This window comes from Apium graveolens, chromosome 2, assembly GCF_009905375.1.
Source record: "Apium graveolens cultivar Ventura chromosome 2, ASM990537v1, whole genome shotgun sequence".
NCBI lineage: Eukaryota > Viridiplantae > Streptophyta > Magnoliopsida > Apiales > Apiaceae > Apium > Apium graveolens.
The window spans coordinates 105,876,636-105,899,399 of NC_133648.1; the positions used below are offsets into that span (position 1 = coordinate 105,876,636).

At 32.7% G+C, this 22,764-nt stretch overlaps 2 protein-coding genes across 4 annotated transcripts; both read left to right on the forward strand.

Moving 5' to 3' along the window:
• The first annotated feature begins 574 nt into the window (after positions 1–574).
• LOC141707717 (uncharacterized) lies at positions 575–13,847 on the forward strand. 3 transcript variants are annotated; one of them, XM_074511056.1, is made up of 16 exons: positions 575–884; positions 970–1,101; positions 1,847–1,963; positions 2,154–2,204; positions 2,416–2,505; positions 2,587–2,733; positions 2,962–3,069; positions 4,736–4,804; positions 6,867–7,601; positions 8,063–8,233; positions 10,616–10,784; positions 10,977–11,122; positions 11,592–11,858; positions 11,957–12,091; positions 12,198–12,376; positions 13,604–13,847. In XM_074511056.1, the coding sequence occupies exons 1-16, from the start codon at positions 792–794 to the stop codon at positions 13,668–13,670; spliced, it is 2,676 nt and encodes an 891-aa protein (XP_074367157.1). In that variant the 5' UTR covers positions 575–791; the 3' UTR covers positions 13,671–13,847. The 3 variants fall into 3 exon arrangements, with proteins under 3 accessions (XP_074367157.1, XP_074367156.1, XP_074367158.1); XM_074511055.1 differs by having other exon boundaries at positions 576–884; positions 1,826–1,963; XM_074511057.1 differs by lacking the exon at positions 4,736–4,804 and having other exon boundaries at positions 576–884; positions 1,826–1,963.
• A 1,053-nt stretch (positions 13,848–14,900) lies between these two features.
• LOC141706046 (glucan endo-1,3-beta-glucosidase 8-like) lies at positions 14,901–17,870 on the forward strand. Its single transcript, XM_074508882.1, has 2 exons — positions 14,901–15,687; positions 16,481–17,870. The coding sequence occupies exons 1-2, from the start codon at positions 15,347–15,349 to the stop codon at positions 17,595–17,597; spliced, it is 1,458 nt and encodes a 485-aa protein (XP_074364983.1). The 5' UTR covers positions 14,901–15,346; the 3' UTR covers positions 17,598–17,870.
• The last annotated feature ends 4,894 nt before the right edge of the window (positions 17,871–22,764 follow it).

Sequence of the window (22,764 nt, forward strand, 5' to 3'; positions counted from 1 at the left end):
CTATTTATAAATAAATTCAAAGTTAAAACTCAATCTATTTATAGATATAGAATATAAATTTAAAATGAAATTTCTACCCCTCTATTTTATTTTTAACATTTATTTTTTATGGACAAACCTCGAAGTGTTTTGACCATTTAACAAAGATAATTTTTTTTAATTTTTTATTTTTTTGAATAAAAGTATATAATTTATACTAAAATAAACATAAAATTTTATTTTTTTTAAAATAATTAATTTCACTATTCATTCAAAAAATTTAGAATGGGCTTGAAAAGTCAAATGATAAATTTTATATAAAGTTTAAAATTTTTAAAAAAGAAAGGGACTAACAAATTGTTTTCATTTAGATTGAAGTTCATAAAAATAAAAATATAGAAAGTGAATGGCAGCGATATCGAGGAGTAACATCTGTATTAAATATTCTCAATTGCACAGAAAAACGTTGATGGTTTTACAGAAAACTAGATGAGGTTAAATTTGTGATCTCTCATTATTGTACAGAGCAAAATTTTACTCCATTTAACATGAAAAAAATATTATCCGTGCACTAAATCTAGTGAACATAAGATGGAGTAATATGTGGGCGGGTAAATTGAAACAGGGTCTGTGCTGCAAACGGGTCGGACCAAACTAACCTCACTATTAGTACCGATTAAACAAACAAAAACCCCCAAATTACAGAGTTTCATAACCTAACCACAACTGAAGTTGAATTACACAAACACACACATCTCCTTACATATATAAGCTAGGGTTTTGAATGATAAACTCTTCTACTTTGATCCACAATGGGTGCTAGCAGGAAATTACAAGGCGAGATCGATCGAGTTCTCAAGAAGGTTCAAGAAGGCGTTGATGTTTTCGATAGCATTTGGAATAAGGTCTGTATGTGTGTGTGTTTGTGTTTGTTTGTTTGTTTGTGTGTGTGCTTTAGTAATTTTTATTGATATGTGTTAATCTGTGTAGGTGTATGATACGGACAATGCGAATCAAAAGGAGAAGTTCGAGGCGGACTTGAAGAAGGAAATTAAGAAGCTCCAGAGGTATAGAGACCAGATCAAGACGTGGATTCAGTCTAGCGAGATCAAGGATAAGAAGGTTGGTTTACGTCTCGATTAATATCGTAATTTTGTAGCTGTTTTAATTTTTACATTTTTTTAAATGTGAAAGTAGAGGATAAGTGAGAAATGGTGATTTTATGGCAGGAGTTTAATATGTATTATGTTATGTTTGTATATGGAGCTTTCTTTAAACACATTTGATTGGTACACAGCATATTATCTGAACATACATGACCAAAATGTGAATTACCTAGGCGAATGATAGCAACTAGAAATGTGTGATTAGTATTGTTGTTATAAAATTGTATCGTTTTTATAAAATTGCATCGTTGTTATAAAATTGCATCGTTGTTATAAAATTGTGTATGTCCCCGGGACATGAAACTAACTCGTAACTACTTTTTTATGAGTGTTTCTTTTCTTTTGTATTGCCAAGGCACAAGTACGGAACTATACATCTTCACTGTAATTAAGAAGTAAATATTATGTATTACACTGATTGGTTGCCCTATCATCACCAGGAATACTTAGCTTTTATGTATTAAGGTTTCTAGTGCTGTAGAATGATTCTTTTAATGATGGCAAGTATAATATATACATGTTCAATTATGTTTTTATCTCAATTTTTTTTCACCTAATATGATGCATCTTTGTCCTACTAAGCTTTATTCTGGAACAAATTTGTTCTATTCTAATTTACTAATGTCTACTGCTTCATCCTCAAGTTAATAATAAGTTTTTTTTGACACATGTTGACATAGGTTAGTGCCTCTTATGAGCAGGCTCTGATGGATGCTCGAAAACAAATTGAGCGTGAGATGGAAAGATTTAAGATATGTGAAAAGGAAACAAAAACAAAAGCATTCTCTAAAGAAGGTCTTGGTCAACAGCCTAAAACAGTAAGCACTGCTACTTTCACTCTATATGATATTTTATGTACTCTTCTGTTTTGGTTTGTGACTAATCACTGATTGTACTATATACAAATCGTTCTTTTTATGGTGAAAATATAATATGTGTAGCAAGTATATGAATTCACTTTGGTCTCTGTGCTGACTTGATACAAATATGACTATTATCTTCTTACAGGACCCCAAGGAGAAGGCTAAATCTGAAACAAGGGATTGGATAAACAATGTGGTACGATACTAAAATTTTGTGTCATTAACATCTTCATGGATAACTAAATAGATCTTATGTAATACTAATTGAAGTAAATGTGGTTTAAGAAAATAAAGTTCGGACATCACTAGTCCAGTGAGGGAGGTTTCACAAGTTTATGGTACACAACTTATGTGTATTTAAGCAATAAAAATTAATTGTTTAACAAATTCCATCTCATTATGAGTAGGTATCAGAGTTGGAATCCCAAATTGATAGCTTTGAAGCTGAGATGGAGGGGCTAACTGTTAAGAAAGGGAAAACCAGGCCACCCAGACTGGTAACATAAAGATGTTCCTTTGTCTATTAGCTTTTTTGTCTTGTTATACTGGTTACTTATTACGGATTATGTTCACTTCAGACACATTTGGAAGCTTCTATAACTCGGCACAAAGCTCATATCATGAAGTTAGAACTGATCCTCAGGCTATTGGATAATGATGAATTGAGTCCTGATCAGGTTAATGATGTCAAGGATTTCTTGGATGACTATGTGGAACGTAATCAGGTCTACCTAAGCCAGCTTCTCTACTTTTGCATTATTATTGTTTTAGTTCGATTTTTGAATACTTTTTTAACATTCCCTAGTATTTTTGTCATTTAAATTTTTACATAGCATTATTAGAACTTTGAAGCACGTTCTGATTTAGATCACTCGTTTTGAAGAACAGCTGTTCAATTATGTTGGCGGCATAATAAAGCTTGTTATTCTCTTTTTTTTTGCACTAAATTTTAGGAGGACTTTGACGAGTTCAGTGATGTTGATGAACTTTACATTTCTTTACCGCTGGAGAAGGTGGAGGCTCTTGAAGATTTGGTCACGATACCCCCTGGCCTTGTCAAGGTAAATTATATATGAGCTACACCACATCGTTTGCTGAGTATTATTACTATTTTGTGCTTAAATACTTTTATTCTCTTTGTCCAGTCATAAGGATAAAAACATGCACACGTGCATGCATGCTTATAAAACTAAGATTCATTTTTAGCTTCATAGAGTGTCATACAAAAAGAGTATTTGGAAAATAAAACACCACCATGCTGTTCTGCAACAATAAGCAGAATTGATGTAAATTTTGTTAAAAAAAAGTTGAAAGGGTTCTTCCTTGGTGTTTATGAGTGCAGATTTCGAAGTATTTTCTGAACCACTTAGTATGAGTGAATGGCGGTGATATTTCCGTTTCCCTCATTTAGTCCTCAGAAATTATAGGGGATCATTAAGCCGCTGAGACCATTCCCTTGCTGCCAATATACTCGTGCTTCTCGTTGGGTATTTCATTTACTTTACTTGGGTGTCATTTCTACGCTCTTGTGAGCTTTGCCATATAAGCCTTCTCCATTAATGCTTGCACTCTGAATTCGCGTAAATGCGATATTGATTCATAATGATGTGAAGTAATTAAAGATCATATGTTAGCTGATAGAGAGTTTTAGCTTTGATGTAATGTCGACATGTAGGTAACGGCCAGTATTACTGACACAGATTTGAAATAAAATTTCAATACTTGTTTGCTTTAATCTGTTACATAAGATTTGGACAGGATAATAGACATTTCTATCCACCAATAACATATTATAAAACTTTTTGACCCTCAAATTTGGAGCAGCCTACTTTCACGCAATTCACAGGGTTCAACAATCAATCTATATTTCTTTATCAAAATTGTAATACTCATTAGCAGTCTACACTCACACACACACACGTGTTTTCTTTGTATTGGTTCATCTGTTTAGTTACATTAGATGGTTGAGGGACAGGAGAGAAACTTATGGGTTATAGTGGGTCTTATAGGCTTGTAACAACATGTTTTTCGGCTATGGCACTTCTGTAATTATCATTGCATATGCTTTCCAACTTTTTATGCACAGACCTCCGTGCCTATGTAAATGTCTCTCCGCAAAGTTTCAGTCAAATTGACCAAGTTTACCTTAAATTTGAACCCTTTTTCTAATAGAAAATTTATATTATTGTAAATATGAAACTGTCTTTCATATAATATCATTAAAGAGTTGTTACAAAGCCACATCAATATCCAGTACTTATTTATGAAATTGAAGTCACTGTCAATCAATTTCACCCAAAATTTGTCCAGAAGGACATTAAATTGGAAAGCATACGTCAATACATACTTTTGGTGAGCTTTTCAAAAATCAAGACATCTACTTGGAAAAAGCTATATTTTTGTGGTGCGCAAATAATTTCCGAGTAGGCAAGTTAGGTGGCATGTGTATTCATCAAAGTGCTGTCATTAGTCCTCTTAAGTCCTTCATTTTACACATGAACCATGTGTCTAATGCCAATCTTTGAGTTGTCCTTGATAGTTATGTTTGTACTTTGTAATATAAACAACGAGATGATACAGACATGAACACTGAACTTGCTTGTTACTAAACACCACATGGAAGCCTGTTTACTGTTCATCTGTCTGCATTCGTATGGAGACATACATTGAATGTGTTCTTGTAAGTCAAGATGCTTTTATAAAAAAGTAGTTTTTCTGTTTCCGCAGGGTGTTGGTGCAACCAGTGCAATTTTAAGTTTGAAACCCTCTTTGACAATATCTTCAGCTCAACTGCCGGTATGTTATTTCTCAGTATCTAGACTAGAAGGTATAAGTTGGAGGTGATTGTTTCAGTTAGAGAAGCTTATTGGATACTTCCTTAGTTAGGATTTGGTGCATCCTTCCGATTAGGAGATCATTTACTAACAGGGAATTTCTTGCCACACCAAGGACATCACAAGTTCCTATACCTATTTCAGTGACATATGCCCTAAATTCAATATATATTAGAGATTGTTTCTGGGCTTGCACCAATAGGACTTCTGATGATTGGGCATGTATGAGTAACATGTGGCATAAATTGATCAATTTTGAATTTCTGATACATATTTCCACATATGGAATCATATTTAACATATATTTAGTTGTAACTAGTTTACATCCGGTTTGATGAATACACAACGTTGTCCTTAACCTTTTGTGGCGAAAAGTGGCAAGTGTTTGGAATATAATTTATAAAAAGGTTTAATTTGAAGGTTAGGAAGAGGTTAATATTAGGTTTTCTGCTTTTTCTAGATCAACATAAAGATTATGGTTACATTTATTTTGAAATATTAATATTGGTTTTTCTCTTAAGTTGTAAAAGCTGCTTTCCTCAGAATTTGCAAATTGTAGTGCACATAAAAGTAGCTTTCCCAACTCATAAGCAAAGCAATTGTAGTGTTAGATTGTTTTTGGCTGGAAAAACTGCTTTGCGGTTCTAGAAGCAAATTAAAGCAGGCTCTTATTGCGCTTTTTTATCACATAATGTGTATGAGACAGGCATGAGGCATGGAAACAATAGCGGTAGCACATATAATTTGCATAAGCATGGTTAAGTTTATTGGTGTCTTGAATCATTGGATTCTTCTTCCAACTCTCTCGCTTGTTAATCTTAAATACCTAAAAGAACGGGACATATTTGTGGTTGGATTCTGTGTACTTTAAAGTTTAAGACCTGGCAATTCGTTCGTGTCGTATACATTCGTGTCGTGTATTTTCGTGTTTCGTGTACTTGAAGGTCAAACACAAAACCGACATGTTTAGGGTTCGTGTACTTTCGTCTTCGTGTACTTTCATTTCGTGTCGTGTTTTTCGTGTAAAGTTGAATAATAATATTAATTAAAATATATAAATAAATAAACAAAAATATAAGATTTTTAGGTAAAATTTTTATGAAATATATTAAAAGTATATATTTTGATCACATTTATATACAGATTATATAATTAAGTAATTATTTTAAAAATAAATATGCATATATCTATTATAAATATAGATATATTCATTATAAATATTAATATTTAATTATAATATGTATTTATGTCGTATACTTCGTGTCGTGTACTCGAAGGGAAAACACAAAACCGATACTAAATCTCGGTCGTGTACTTTCATGTTCGTGTATTTTCGTATCATGTACTAAAAAGGCAAACACAAACACTAAATTTTCATGTCGTGTAAGTCGTGTTGTGTCCAAAATTGCTGGATCCAAGTTTAACATTTTTAACTTATAATTCTGAGTTTATTTTTAGTCATTTGAATTTGCAGTTCTATTTTCTTGTAGATCTGTGATTTTCTATAATAAATATTGATATTGCTCTAATTTTTTTGAATTCTACTGGAAGTTGCTACTCTCTGTAGAAAGTTAAAGGAAACTGTTTGACTGTAATTTTTAGTGGTGTTCTGCATTATTTGTATCGTCAACGGATACAAATTAAAGATTGAAAACCTCATATGCTAATTAGAAAGGTTTATAGTGGTGCTAGTTTATCTTTGCTTCGAATAACAAAGGCATAGTTTATTCCATAATTTAAAGAGGTTTAACATCTAACGTTTGTGTGCCAATGCAATGCTGGCCAACTATTGACTATATTTAAATTTCAAATGTTGTGCCGAGGTGTAATAAATATTTAGGCTTTTTCAGTGGATCACAAAGTTTTCAAAATAAGAATTTTGTGTGTTTTAAAGGATTATAGCTACTAGTTTCATAATCCAAATATGCTTGTTTTGAACTCCTGTTTATCTTTGCTGAATATTTTGCATTCGTTGTAATCAAATATAAACAGTAGTAAACTGTGGTTGGTGTATGATATTCCAGGCTGCTGTGACAGCTACCGAGCAGCAGGGTTCTTCTGTCCAAGAACAAGTTGAGGATACAACTTTCCAAGACAGTACTTCAGATGTTGTTCCAAAAACTCCATCATCTAAAGGTGCTGCTGTTGGTGCTTCTGCTCCAACAACACCAACAGGTAGCCATGCAACTGGCACTCCAAATACCACTGCTCATATTTTACCTGGTATGGCTACAACAGTGATACATTCAGGTCCAAGTTCTGCTCGGGGGGTGTTGGAAAGTGCTGCTGCTGTTGTATCATCGGCTCCAATAAGTATATCTGTTTCGACCAAGGAAGAGGAATTTGTAGGTTCTCCTGCTCGCAAATCATCCCCTGCTTTATCTGAAACTGGTCCAAGGGGTGTAGGTAGAGGTAGCCTGCCTAGCCCACTATCAACTGGTAATCCTCTAAGTTCTGGTAGTATACTTTCTAGCAACGGAGCCCTTGGTGCATCAAGTCCTTCTGCCTCCGAAATTGCAAAGAGAAGTATAGTAGGCGCTGATGAGAGACTTACCAGTACTGGGATAGGGCAGCAATTGGACTCCACTCTGAGTAACAGAATGATGTCGCCGCAGTCTGCAAAAGCTATTGATGGAATTAACATGACTGAAAATGGGAGTCTTGGTGAGGCTGCTGGTATGTCTGCCAGGTTTTTCTCTCCTGTAGTTCCTGGGATGCAATGGAGGCCTGGAAGTACCTTTCAAAACCAAAATGAGGCGGTATGTGTCACCTTTGCTTATAGTTTATAATTTTAATGCGTTTAGCCTATCATTTGGTAACTTCTTTGTAAAAGTGCCATCTTATAGTGTCAAAGGGACTTCAGGATTCTAATAATTAATAAGCCTGATGAGAATCTGGGTACCTGTATTATTAACAAGAATATGTATTCTTGAGTGAAATCTTCGACATTTATAGCAATTTATAATGTTTTTGCCCTTTCTAGTTATTTAAGGCCATACAAAGATAAATATTTTATTAATTTCTAGAAATATTGAACCACATGTATAGGGGTTCATAAACTGTTAAGCTTTTTTTGCAATAAAGGGTGCTCATCAGTCAGCCTGAGATAATTCCTTTCAGCTTTGGCCAGTGTGCCATTGCTTGAGTTACTTTATGTTGTTTTTGTTTTTAATGCTGAAGTAATTATTCATTACATGACACCATTTATTTGAATTTTTAGGGACAATTTCGTGGAAGAACTGAAATTGCACCAGATCAGAGGGAGAAGTTCTTACAGCGGTTCCAACAGGTACAACAGCAAGGTCAGAGTACCATGCTTGGCATGCCTCCCCTTACCGGTGAAAATCACAAGCAATTTTCATCACAGCAAAACAATCCGCTCCTACAGCAGGTAATTCTCTATTTAATATAAAAAATTGTGACAGATATCTTTCATATATCTCATAGATGCCAAGTTGTGAATCCTGTTGTGCCCCGGAAATTTAAAATTTTGAGTTACAAACAATGATTATACTGATACTCTTTCTTTTTTATAAATATCTACATTATTAGACAATTATACAATTAGCATAATTTTAATATTAATTTAGTCCAGTAAATCTATAGAAAACTGTATAAGGATAAAAGCAAAGTGAGACCCGTTTGGGTAAGCCTAAAAAGTTGACTTATGAGTTAAAGTTACTGTAAGTTATAAGTGAAAAGTATATTTTTAAGTTGATATCTGTTTGGGTATTTATTGTTTTGTACAATTTACGAGTTATCAACAATGTAAAAATGAAAATAAAATCAACAAGTTGTTTATGTGAATGATGATATTGAATAAAATATCAAAAATAAAATAATTAGTTCAAAAAAGTACCTCCTACCAACTCCTGACATTAAGCTGTTTTTTCAACTTTAAGTCCAACTTCTGACTTTAAGCTGTTTTTTCAACTAAGTTGTTTTTTAACTTATTACACAAATAGACATTTTTTAGCTTAAAGTCTGATGGCTTTGATCAAAGCAAACGGCCCCATAGTTCTGATCGTACTATGGAGTTAGTGTTGAGAATATTTAACTTTTGAAATTTAGGTGACATGGAAGAAAAAGTGGAGAGAATTCATAAGAGAAGATACATAAGAATTCTTCTAGGTTTCCAATGTAAACAATATATCAGTTCTTTGAGTTGTACATGATAGTTTAATGTGTTTATTAGTTGTTACTTGTTACTAGTCTGTACATAACTTATTTATTGATCTTTGTATGTCATAGTGAATGATCTGTAATATATCTTATAAAAAAAAGCATAGTATGGTGAGACTTGTAGTTTGAACCTTAATTGATGGTTGTTTCGGTGAGTTTTAGTTGCATATCTATAAATGGCACTTCATTTTCTTTCATTTATCATTAATTTGTTATATTATTAACTTTGAACAGTCTTTCTTAAGTTTGTTCTGAAGGTCCTTTTCGATATATCATCGCGATATCCTCAAATAAGTAATAATTTTGCCACTCCTCTTGCTAATAAATTTACTTCATTTATTTTCTCGGGGGCTTGAAAAAGTTATGCAATCTGTAAATGAGCTCCTATTCATATATGAGCAGTGTTCCAGAAATCGCTAGGCGTGCCAGGGCGGTGAGGGTACCTTCGAGAGATTAATCGGCAAGTCGGAGATTAATCGGAAGAATATAAATATTATTTTTAATTTTTATAATTATATAATGATCAATATGTTAAATATTTGTTTAAAAAAAGAAATTAGAATGGTATCAAACAATATCTACACATTTGACATGCGTTACGTAATAATTATTGAGTTTACAATATTAACTATATTTTAATTCACACTTTTAAATTAATTATAAGATGTTATTTTTTTATTTTAAGTAAGAAAATAAATATATTAGATTACTTGTTATTTCTTACCAATACTTTATATTAGAAATTGACATGATATTGTGTGAAATTATAAAATTAATGAATTAAAATTATAAAAACGTAAAAAAATATATTTTTTTAATTATTTTCCGCCTACACCGCCTAGGACCGATTTTTGACCGCCTAACCCGCCTAATCCCGATTTTGACCCGATTTTTTGAAAAAACGCCTAAATCACCGCCTAGGTCCGAGTCGGGGCGTTTTACCACCGCCTAGCGCCTAGGCGCCGCCTAGGCGGCCGCCTAGACCGATTTTTAGAACACTGTATATGAGTAGTTTGTGGTGTTTACTATCTCTTAAAGAGCTTAGTAGTGAAAAATAATTATATGTCAAATGAGGGCAGTAGGAGGTTCTGCTTATTTAAAATGAGGACCGGAAAGTGGCCCAAACTAGCCTAGATCAAATTTGAACTCCTGGTGCTATAGTAGAGAAAATAAATATAACGTAGACTAGTTATCCTTGTAAGGTGCAGGAAAACACCACGCTCTGGGGTCTCCCCAATTTTTCATTGAGATTTTTGACCATGTTAATTGGTAAACCATATTCGCATTTATTCCACCCTTGTTGGCAACAGATCACGCTTGAATTTCGAGTCGGTTTTATTACAATAAGAAAATGAAAGAAGCAGTTGACTGATGAAGAGATACCTCATTCTTTTAGAAGACCAAGAAATAAGTATTTCTGGTGCCTGAAACTCTACAATTCACTTTCTGTATTATAGAATATCATTTCTTTCATCTTCGTTGTAAGATTGATAAGTAATGCCGTGTGTATATTATTGATATTCTTCTGGCCTTTGCTGATACATTATATTGATGGAGTAATTTAATTGTGCAATCAAAAATATATTTTCAGTTTAATTCTCAGAGCTCAACTGCCTTACCTCAAGCTGGGTTGGGACTTGGAATTCAAGCACCTGGTCTCAATGCCGTCACATCTGCCTCCTTGCAACAGCAGTCAAATTCGACTCTTCAACAACAGTCCAGTCAGCAGGGAACAATGCTAACTAGTCATAAAGATTCAGGTATGTGGTATAATCTTGTTATAACATCTCAATTATTTTGCCTTTGCATTTTTATCTTTATGAACTTCCTTTCTTTAATAAGAGTAATAATCTATTAGAGCTCAAATTACCTTTTCTACAAGTCCATTTAAAGTATGCTGAGAACTCTAGAGATGGTAAAGGTGATATACATATCTTTTGTACCTGTTGCAGATGTAGGTTATACAAAAGTTGAAGAATTGCAACACCAACAGAGTTTTTCTGATGATTTAGCTGCTGAATCTTCCCCGAGGACAAGCGTTGTCAAGAATCTCATGAATGAGGATGATATAAAAGCTTCATATGCTTTAGATACGCCGGTATGTTTAAATATACTTTGTATGACTTGGCATGATTGTTACGACTTTTGTATGTTCGGACTAAGTTTATTTTGTTCTGATAGTCATGTTTGTCAAAACCGGGAATAGCAAGGCAACTTTTTTTGTCACATTTTTGCTTCTCCCTGCTGAAACTATTCCAAAATAAGCAAAATTATATTAGAATCCAGAGTACGCTATCTTTAATGAATATTTTATGGTTGCCAGATTATTGCATAAATTCCTTTAAGCAAACACCTGAATGAAATAAAGTAGTTAAAAAGAATATCACTTGATAATATCTGTTTTAACATAGTGGTCGGGAAGCTGCATAGCTGAAGCAGCTCTAGCTTTTTCTAGCTGCTTTCCCTAATTATGATATGGATTCCCTTTCTTGCATATATATGGAATGTGAATATCAAGTCACGGATGATGTGACTGCTTGTGAACTCTTCTGTGATCTCTACTGCAGGGTGGAGTGACTGGATCCTTACCAGAGAATGCCCAAGCGGCAAGGGATATTGATCTCTCTCCAGGGCAGCCTCTACCTTCCAATCAGTCTTCAGGAAGCCTTGGTGTTATAGGTCGGAGAAGTGTTTCTGACCTTGGTGCTATTGGTGGACCATCTCAAAATTCTGCAGGCATGCATGATCAGTTATACAATTTGCAGATGCTTGAGTCTGCATATTACAAACTTCCTCAGCAAAAAGACTCTGAACGTGCAAAGAGCTACACCCCGGTATGATATGATAATTACTTATTGCACATCTTGTTACACTATTCTGTATATTGATGTGAGATTAACGTGTAATATATGTGGTTTATTGGAATTCACAGAGGCACCCTGCCGTGACCCCTTCCAGTTATCCTCAAGTACAGGCCCCTATTGTCAATAATCCCTCTTTTTGGGAAAGACTTGGAGCTGATAATTATGGCACTGATACCCTTTTTTTCGCCTTTTACTATCAACAGGTAGGCTGGGTTCTATGTTGGCCATATACTTGAGTTTCAGAGTTATAATTAATGTGGCTAGATATCTGTTATGTAGCTGTTCTTAAGTGGTCCTTTTTTTGTACAGAATACTTATCAGCAATATCTAGCCGCAAAGGAACTAAAGAAGCAATCATGGAGATTCCATAAAAAATACAACACTTGGTTTCAACGCCATGAGGAGCCAAAACTGGCCACTGATGATTATGAACAGGGGACGTACGTGTACTTCGATTTCCATATTAGTGACGAGTCACAGCATGGATGGTTTGTCTACTTAACTCCGTACTTTCTTTTTTGTTGATGTCTACATATTAAGGCTGTTTTTGTGTTTGTCTTTACAGAGGATGAATATTTTTTTAACGGCTTTCAATTTAAATTATGATAAGTTATTGATATTAAATTGGGGCTAACTGTCGAGAAATTTGATTAGTCTCATTTGGTGGCCGTTGAAAAAATAGATTGAAAGATGTGGATTTTCGTTGGACAGGGCCACCGGCATAACATAATTATATTTGGTTACGTACATGGACAAGGAACACAATTAGAAACAGACTTTTATTTGTTTGTGCAATTGAATTTGATAGAGAGGTTTTGAGAAGGTAAAATATAACCTACCAGTATACTGATCTGCAGATTTGCAGAAATGGTTTCATAATGTATGTATGATGCATTAGAAATAGAGCACACCTATATCATATGAATACTAATTACTAAAGACCCTCTCTTCTAATGACATCCCAACTCGCCCATTCCTCATCGCCTGTAGGTTTTATGTTTCGTTTTGTGAACTTGGAGGTATTATAATATTGATTTCAAATGAATGTGTTAATTTGGAATATTATAGGTTACTTGATCTGTATTTTCTAATTTTCTCCTCGCCCTCATGACATTTTCTTGGGCTAACTTTACATTTGGTAATTATTGTGTCTAGTATTTGTTTTTGCTTAGATATTGAAAGTGTATTTGTGACCAAGCCGTTTGTTGTTTATCGACACACTGGCGTTCTTCTGGTAGTTGTTCCCCCATATGCACTATTATTGAGTCGTGGGACTTAGATCTGGGATCATTGTAGGATTTTTTGGGGGTCTCCTTGTTTGGGTTTGTAGGAGAGCATTATTTTTTTCCTGTATGTTGTTTTGTATTAACTTTTTAGAAATGGAGTTTATTGCATGTATACACATATTTTTAATTTGTCAATATTTAGCATTAATTCATTTTATATACACATAGGATTAATTTGTCATTATTTAGCATTAAGTATCATTATCATTATTTTAAGTTTATTTTAATTATAATTATTATTATTTTAAGTATATCTGTGTTATTTGATTTCGATTGGAAGTACATACAACTAAGTTCAGCTAGATGAGTACATCATATCAGGATATGATTTAATTTCCCAATATTTTGTATTGTACATTGATTATGATACACAACATTTCAGACATAATTTGTTTTTTTTTAATTATTTTGTATTGTGATGTTGTACAGGTGCCAAAGAATCAAGACAGAGTTCAGATTCGAGTACAACTACCTTGAAGATGAACTTATTGTTTGAAGTTTATTTAGTCCCTAGATACAGAGGATTGGAGATGATGAAACTGTAGTTTGAATTTGTGCATTGTTTTTTCCTTTTCTTTAACAGTTGCCATCTGTATTCAGCATAAAAATCCAAGACGTGAAAATTGTGTAATCTTATTACTTAATAAATCACATAAGTTGCCGTTATCTGCTATTCGCTGAACATTTGCAAGTCATGTATGATTCAAAATTTATCCCGAAAAAGGTAGAGATACGTATTCATGTGCGTTTGAGAGGCTTTAAGCATGTGAAGAGTGGGAAACACATGCAAGCTAATGAAAAAACCCTCCGCCCAGTACCTATCAACTGGTGTTTCTACCTGTGTGAATTCATGTGGACACATGCACGCGAAGTCGGAATGACTCCCGACTTCCATGTTTGTTATAAGGAAAAACTAAGACTTAACTTGGACAGAAAATCCATAAAAATAAGCTTGTGGGCAATCACGTCTTTGTTATCGACTGGCAGACGAATGATGTATATTTGGTGCACACAAGTAATGTAATGTTATGAAATGTTTGTACAAGGTTCTTTTTGATACAGAAAAATCCCTATAGAGGTTTACTGTATAGAAAATGTTTCTACTCCCTCCATCCCGTTCATTTCGATACGTTACTATTTGCACACCTTTCTAGATTTTTATAAAATATAGTTATATAATTCTAATTTTTTTTTTGAATCAAGTTTAAACATAAGATTTTTATACAGAATTTTTTTTAAAAAAAGATATAATGAAGTTAATAATTTAAAGCAAAATTGAAAAACGTAACAAAAAGTGATGTAGAGAATTTAATGAGACGGAGGGAGTAATACTTTTAATAATTCTTGGAGTTTATTGGTCTATCAAAACAATTGTCAAAGGAAGCAACATCATTAATCAATTTGGTAAGAAGTGTGCATAACACGTTGTCATCTTCTCTTTTGCTTCTAACTGTACAGCTCTGGCAAGCTTTGTTTTAAATATATGTAATGCGTATCAGATTCTTAATTTATAAATATATTGTATTTAAAAATAGATATGATTGTATTTGTTGAATGAAGGTGTTTAAATTCAAGATCAATGGAACATAAAACAAAATAAGGTGATGTTTTCATGATAATTTTGTATTAATACAACTACAGTAGTGTGAAACCTTTCAATTCAATATAATAACGCGACAGCACGGTTTCTCAATATCCAAGTATATTTCACTGTCCCATTTGTGTCTCCATCTCAACATCTGCTGCATAAAGTATTCATCATGTACAGTCTTGAAATCTAAACACTTGTCAAATATTCCAGTAGTTACCATCTTCCATATATATGATTAATACTAATCTTCTGGAGCTTCATACATCACACTAGTACAAAATACACACATCACAATTTGTCTATTCTTTTATCAGACGGCATTCATATTCATCTTTTGGCAAAAAGGTGGCTGCGTGCTGTTCATTAGTCATCCACTGTATAATTCACATACATCTCTCTCAATACATATTCTACATCCTCCAAGCTCCAAAACTAAAAATCTGCATAGTTATTTTTCATCACTTGCTTCACAAACTCAAACTCCATGCCATAATTCAGCTGTTTTGAATTTATCTTCATTTTCTTGAGAAATTCATCCGTTTATCATCGTAGACACATCGTATTTTTGCCAGGAATCGAAGATGTCAAGAAGGCATGTATGGGCCATCATATATGTACTATTTTTGGGTGTTTGTATAAGAAAAAATATGGTTGAAGGTGTAGGTGTCAACTGGGGTACTATGGCTAGTCACCAGTTACCAGCAAAAGTTGTTGTCAAGATGTTGAAAGACAATGGAATCAAGAAAGTGAAGCTGTTTGATGCAAATGATACTACGATGAATGCGCTTACTGGTTCAGATATCCAAGTTATGGTTGCGATTCCTAATGATCAGCTTGTTGCTATGAACACTTACAATCGAGCTAAACAATGGGTTCAGCGCAATGTCACACGTTACATTTACAACGGAGGTGTTAACATCAAGTAAGTTGTTGCTGGACTTGTGTAAGATTGTGAGAATTTGCTCTGCTTTTCTGAATACTGAAGCTTTGTTAGTTTATAAATTTGACTTGCTTTATTGGAGATTAAATTACTTATCGAAATCTTTATATACGTGTTCTGATTGCTTTTAGGTAATAGAATATAGGTTTAATTAAAGTAATGCATACACATGAAACGTTGAATAAAGGCATTGCGTAAGTAATGCACTATCAAGAGAATCTAGGCAATAATGTATTAAGATTAAGCTTTACATGCGGATCCTGTAGTTAGATGAAGTGTTTACCATGATCCTTTATGTTTCACTCACTTAATTGTGACTCTGATTTAAAAATATGTGTATTAAGGTACTCTGCATGTTTTTTGGCGGTGTTGGGGGAGAGCGGGATTTCAATATAGTGACCATTTCGGGAATGAATTTTGGCTATTAGATTGTCTTGTATTAATTTTTGATAATTCGTAATTGTGTATTTTTAATGTTGATCGATCAATCGTTTCCCTTGACTTAAACGAAAAAATGTAGAGAGTATAAATTCAACGAGCTCTTTTTTTGTAAAAACCTAGACGGCAATGGCGTAGGCATGGAATAAACTTTGCGATAAAGTACAATTGCAATTCTCCTCTGGGAAAGAAGGAAACGGCAGATTAAATTTAGATTCAGAAACGCTATTAACAAGTGTGATTCTTTGAGTAAGAACTCTTGGAATTTAGAAGTGTATTTTTTCTTGTCAATGATCACAATATATATATACTTAAAATGAATGTCTTGATTGTACAGATATGTGGCAGTAGGCAATGAGCCTTTCTTGACAGCCTACAACAACTCATTTCTAGATGCTACATTTCCAGCACTTGAGAACATCCAAAATGCGCTGATTGAAGCTGGCGTTGGAGACACTATAAAAGCAACCGTTCCTCTAAATGCTGATGTTTACAACTCGCCTGATACCAATAACCCCGTTCCTTCTGCCGGAAGGTTTAGGCAAGACATACTTGGCCAGATGACCCAAATTCTCCAATTTCTAGCCCAGAACAAAGCCCCCTTTACTGTAAACATATATCCTTTCCTTAGTCTTTATGGCAATGACAACTTTCCCATGGACTATGCTTTTTTTGATGGAGTAAGCAGTCCCATTCTTGATAATGGGATTTCTTATCAGAACGTCTTTGATGCAAATTTTGACACTTTGGTCTCTGCCTTAAAAGCTGCCGGATATGGTGACATGAAAATTATCGTAGGCGAGGTAGGATGGCCCACAGACGGAGACAAGAATGCTAATATCAACAATGCATATAGATTCTACAATGGCCTTTTACCGAAGCTTGCAGCTAATAAAGGCACGCCACTCCGTCCCGGATTTATACAAGTGTACTTGTTCGGACTAATTGATGAGGATATCAAGAGTGTTGCTCCTGGTAACTTTGAGCGACACTGGGGAATTTTCAAGTATGACGGACAACCAAAATTTGGAATGGATTTTTCAGGGAGAGGACAGAACAAGCTTCTCGTGGCTGCACAAAACGTGCAGTATCAAGCAAAGAGGTGGTGTGCATTTAATCCCAACGCCAAAGATTTAAGTAGACTTACAGAGAATATCGATTATGCATGCACATTTGGTGATTGTACAACACTTGGTTATGGATCATCTTGTAATGGCTTAGATGCTTATGGAAACGCATCATATGCATTTAATGCCTACTATCAGGTACAAAATCAACGGAATTTGAGCTGTAATTTTCAAGGTTTGGCTATCGAGACTTCACAGAATTTGTCACAAGGCCAGTGCAATTTTTCAATTCAGATATTGTTATCAGGATCTTCTGGAAGAGGACCGTCTGTGCTGATCCTGCTATTTATATATGTCACATATCTTGTTGTAAATTTGTTAGTGTAGGCTAAATATACATTAGAATATATTTATACGACAAGTCCATGTATTGCGGATGATATACATTAGAGTATTGCTTGAAGTAAGGTGATATAACAATTTTTTTAGTTACTTTGATTGTTCCTGAAGATCATACCAGTTACCTCTGTGATAAACAATGGCTACACCTCCTTGGACTTGGCTGCTGTTGCTGCCCTTTTAGACTACCTTCAAAACTGCCCATTACTTGCTCTACATCAATCATATTCATATTCCACTCTTTTGCAATGTTTTTTCCCTCATTTCTGGCCAAAATGAGTTCACTGTCAGCCAACCAGTAGGCCTGGTGGAGCAAAGGAGGGTCAGGGCTTTCTCTTTCAACACGATCAGACCATCAAATGCTTTTCCGGGCATCTTTACATGGAACTCTGCTTCTTGCTTTCCCTGGTAAACCAAACTCATTGTGCAAAGTAGCTGATGTTGATGAACAAGCTGTGGTTTCAGGGGTTTTCAGTACTGGCCTTGTAGCTGCTGCTGTGCTTGCTTGGGTTTTCTTGAACAGTGTGTATACAGTCTTCAACAAACATTGATAGCCATTCTAGGTTTATATACTCTTCTCGCATCTATTCATTTTGCCATATTCGTCAAGAAAAAAAAAGATTGATTAGTTCATCTAGTGTTACTGAAGATTACACCGAGATAAAATGCAAATACATGCAACAAGTTGCGCCCCAAGCCCTTTCTTACGACAAAATCAATGCTATTAAAGGACATCAAAGAAACAGCCTTGACAACAAAGTTTTAGATTTTATATAATATTCTATGTTGATCGAAAGAAATACTCCTAAGGCAGGAAAACTTGAACAGAAATGCTTCAAAGACAATGGGCATGTTTGGCAAATCAGTTAAGTAAGCTTATTGACTTATAACCCCGCAACAGTTTATTGACGAGTATTTGTCTACCCAATTTATAAGTTGAATTTACAATATATAAACTGATAATTTGAATGTTATTAATGACATATTTTTTTCAACTTATTTTTTTTTATTTTTCATTTTTTATCAATTTTATTTTTAAAATATATATTTTAATATCAATCTAACTTAAAATATGAGAATTAAGATAATTATATTTAAAAATCATTTATTTTAGTTTATTTAAATAAAAAAAATTCTAACTTATAAGTTAAATTATCCAAACACTTGTATAACTTATAAGCATTTATCAATTTATCACTTATTAATCACTTATTCGATTTAAGTTATAAATTATTTATTTTAAAAAATTTCAAACGGGCACATTATTATAACCTCGATTAGTTGCTTGATTAATAGTCCACTTACACCAAGAAAACTCACTCTACCCGACTTTCACTCAATCGACTATGACGACATTTCATACAGTTTACTATCCATTTCTAATCTCGTTCTTCACACCAATATGTTGTCTTCATAATCCTTATCAACTTTTGTTTTTTGATCCGACTCCCAATTATTCTCTTAACTTAGCCAAAATCGACGGTCAAAGCAATACCTCTAAAAGTTGATTTTTCATAGAATCGTTATTACACGACTTGCACTCTAACGTTTTTTAATAAATCGAAAAATTACTATTTTAAATACAAAACCTGCTCAAAAAATTTCTCGAGTAATTTTAATATTTATCATAAAAGTTTCAATTTGAAACAAGAGTTTCGGTAAAGAAATATGATGTCCTGTATATAGAAGTGGTGAGAGAATTTGCATTATGCGTGAACACAAACATTATGCTATTGCTAAAGAAAGTTGGTGAAGATGTTTGTGATGAAGACGAGTTCACAGAAATACAGGCTGGCTATGAATTTGGAGCCTAAGTAGGAAGTAATAGACCGTTCAAAATTGATGTTTTGAAAGTGTGTAATTGAACCTGATCAAAAAGGTTCTTGATGGAACTGAGTATGTGCATTTCATGGATATTCTGGAAGTATCACTTCAAGACTTGCAACTTATATCTCAAATAAGTGTTTGGTTTGACTCCCACCAAATATTTGTCAGAAAGGCTTCAACACGTACAAAGATGGTGGTAACAAAAAAAGAGAGTTGCACACCCTTCGTTTATAAACGAACTGCACACTCTTTCTTGTTATTGTGACTAAAATGCCATTAAGTACATATTCAATTTCGAGTTAATTATATTTTGCAATCCCTATCTTTTATTCAATAGCAAAACTATATATTTACTTTCAAAAATACAGTTTGCAATCCTAACTTTAGATATCAAATACAATATGCATCCCTTTAACCATTTTGTTAAAAATATTTATATTGTGGAGGGTAAAATTGAAATTTAGCAAAATATTTAAATATTAATTTTAAATTTTTTTAAATTAAACTAAAATTTAGTTCAAACTATAAAAATAATATTAATGTCAATTATATTATTACTCAGTATAATTTTTAAAATTTTAAAATATAGATATATTTAGAAATTTTATGATTATATATATAAACATATATTTTGCTTAATAAATATATTTTAAGTATTTAGCATTATGATTAATTTAGAGTATTACTAATAGAAAATAGCTATAATTTTTTTTCATGTAAAAAATGCACTAAAATAAATATTTTAATTAATTTGAAATTTTAGTTATTAATATTAACATTTTGAAATTTTAGTTATTAATATTAACATCTCAATTTCAATTTTATAACAACAAGGGATGCATGTTGTAGTTGATATTGAAAGTTAAGGGTTGCAAACTATATTTTGTAAAGTAGGTATACTGTTTTAATTTTAAATGAAAGGTAGGGGCTGCAAAGTGCAATTAACTCTTCAATTTCAAACTATTTTAATATGCATAAAGATAATTTGGTCTCTTAATTTCAAAAGAAGTGTGCACCTATAAATTAGGGTGTGCAGATTTCAGCTACCCAAAAAAATGCATGTTTACCATATTTTCAAGGAAGGATTTACAATTTTGAGATTAATTCACTCATGTACAAAGATGAGAGGTATGACTACTCTAAATGCCAAGGATGAAATTTGTAAGAGGATAAATCAGATAAGAGAGTAATGGACTGAAAATGGGGGAACACCCAGAAGAATTCATCTTCATGCACCGACAAAAAGTTCTCACTCATTCATTTTGGATGTTTTGAGTTGAATGATGAGAAAGGAGCAGGGAGATTCTTTAGAATACAACACCAATTGAAAGTTTGTTGATAATGCAACTCTGTCTTCTATATATAATAGGAGAACAAGGGTATAATTTCATGAGATTAAATTGGAAAGACTAAATTACCCATATTTTTAATATTTATATAAAATATGTGGTTTTTGGGAATCGAACTCAAGTTATTTCATTCAACTATATAACCTCTTACCGCTGCACCATATTGTCACATGTGCTTTTTATCATACACATTATATGTAAGTGTGCTAAATGAATATTTTATTTAACTTTAAAGATACTTATTTGAATTCCGCAAAAAAAAGGATAGTTAGTTGAATATTTGTACAGTTAATTTTAAAGAATTGAATTCCAGATATAAAATTAGGCATAGTATATAAATGGATTATTATCTTATTTATTAATTATTTTTTAATTTAAAAATATATCTCATATATTTTTAACATATTTTTTATTATAAAAAGTAATTAAAATGTACATATATAATTTTTAAAAAAATATTGAATATAGAATCGCTTATATATAAATAATTTATATTGGTATTACATATTTAGATAAGTTAGAATTATAATGAGTCAATGCATTTTAGAACTTGGTCCATTATTCAAAAAATACTCGAAATTTGACTATATGACCCGGTCGAAAAATATCGTCACATTCTACGTTTAATAAATTTAAATTACAAGCTCGGCGAGAATATCTTACCAATAATGTGAATTTTTTTAATATCTTATGTTAATATAAATTAATGTGTCTGAGGTCTTTATAAGATCAAGTCAATTGATTATTTATATTAAAATTACTAACTTCGCTGGTAAAACATTATTATTTTTGGGATTTGTCCCAATTTTAAGAATATTTGAAATTTGAAATGAGATTTCACTAGATTTGTTAAAACTACGATTATATATTAAATCGATTTATTTTTCACTTTAAAAAAACTAACTTTTTAAAAAGAATTCTTTTAGATCAACAATATTCATCGATCAAGATAATATTGTACAAATATTTTGATTTATTTTTCATTTTTCACTTTAAAAAAACTAACTTTTTTAAAAAGAATTCTTTTAGATCAACAATATTCATTGATCAATATAATGTTGTACAAATATTTTGAATTATTTTAATATTTTGAATTCTTCAAATAAAAGTTATATCTATACTATATTGTAGCATTTGATTCAATGCATTTTATATGTTAGGTCACACACACTGTAGAGGGGGTGAATACAGTGTATAATACAATCAAATCGAACTTTAAAATCTTAAGTAACAGAAAATAAACTTTATTGAAACAATAAACTCTGTTACAGTATGGAACTGTTACCTCTCAGTGATGAACAAATATCACGAGAGCTGCTAGGGTTACAATGAATAATCTTCTCGATATGATAACACTTATAGTGTAAACCCTATGTCTGTGTTTATATACTACACAGTTACAAGATAATCGCTAATTGATATGGAATATAATTCTGTTCTAAAATATATCAATCAGATATCTTTTCTTCCAAGTATTCCATTCTTCACGGAACTCCTTCTTCATGCATATCTCTTCTTATGTTTATCTTGATCTTCTTTCCTTTAATCATCTTGTTAGGTCACACTTTCACTGTAGAGGGGGTGAATACAGTGTTTATTACAATCAAATCAAACTTCAAGAACTTATGTAACAGAAAACAAACTTTATTTAAACAATAAACTCTGTTACAATCTGGAACTGTTATCTCTCAGTGATGAACAAAATATCACGAGAGCTGCTAGGGTTATAATAAATAATATTCTCGATAATGATAACGCTTATAGTGTAAACCCTATGTCTGTGTTTATATACTACACAGTTACAAGATAATCGCTAATTGATATGGAATATAATTCTGCTTCCTAAAATATATCAATCAGATATCTTCTATTCCAAGTATTCCATTCTTCACGGAATTCCTTCTTCATGCATATCTCTTCTTATGTTTATCTTGATCTTCTTAACTTTAATCAGCTACTGTCCTTATCTGATCGTCCTT

Coding starts and splice junctions, on each gene's coding strand:
- LOC141707717 (XM_074511055.1), top strand. CDS start 792: ATGGGTGCTAGCAGGAAATTACAAGGCGAGATCGATCGAGTTCTCAAG. Junction 1,964..2,153: donor TTGGTCAACAGCCTAAAACA/GTAAGCACTGCT, acceptor ATCTTCTTACAG/GACCCCAAGGAGAAGGCTAA. Junction 4,805..6,866: donor TATCTTCAGCTCAACTGCCG/GTATGTTATTTC, acceptor ATGATATTCCAG/GCTGCTGTGACAGCTACCGA.
- LOC141706046 (XM_074508882.1), top strand. CDS start 15,347: ATGTCAAGAAGGCATGTATGGGCCATCATATATGTACTATTTTTGGGT. Junction 15,688..16,480: donor AACGGAGGTGTTAACATCAA/GTAAGTTGTTGC, acceptor TTGATTGTACAG/ATATGTGGCAGTAGGCAATG.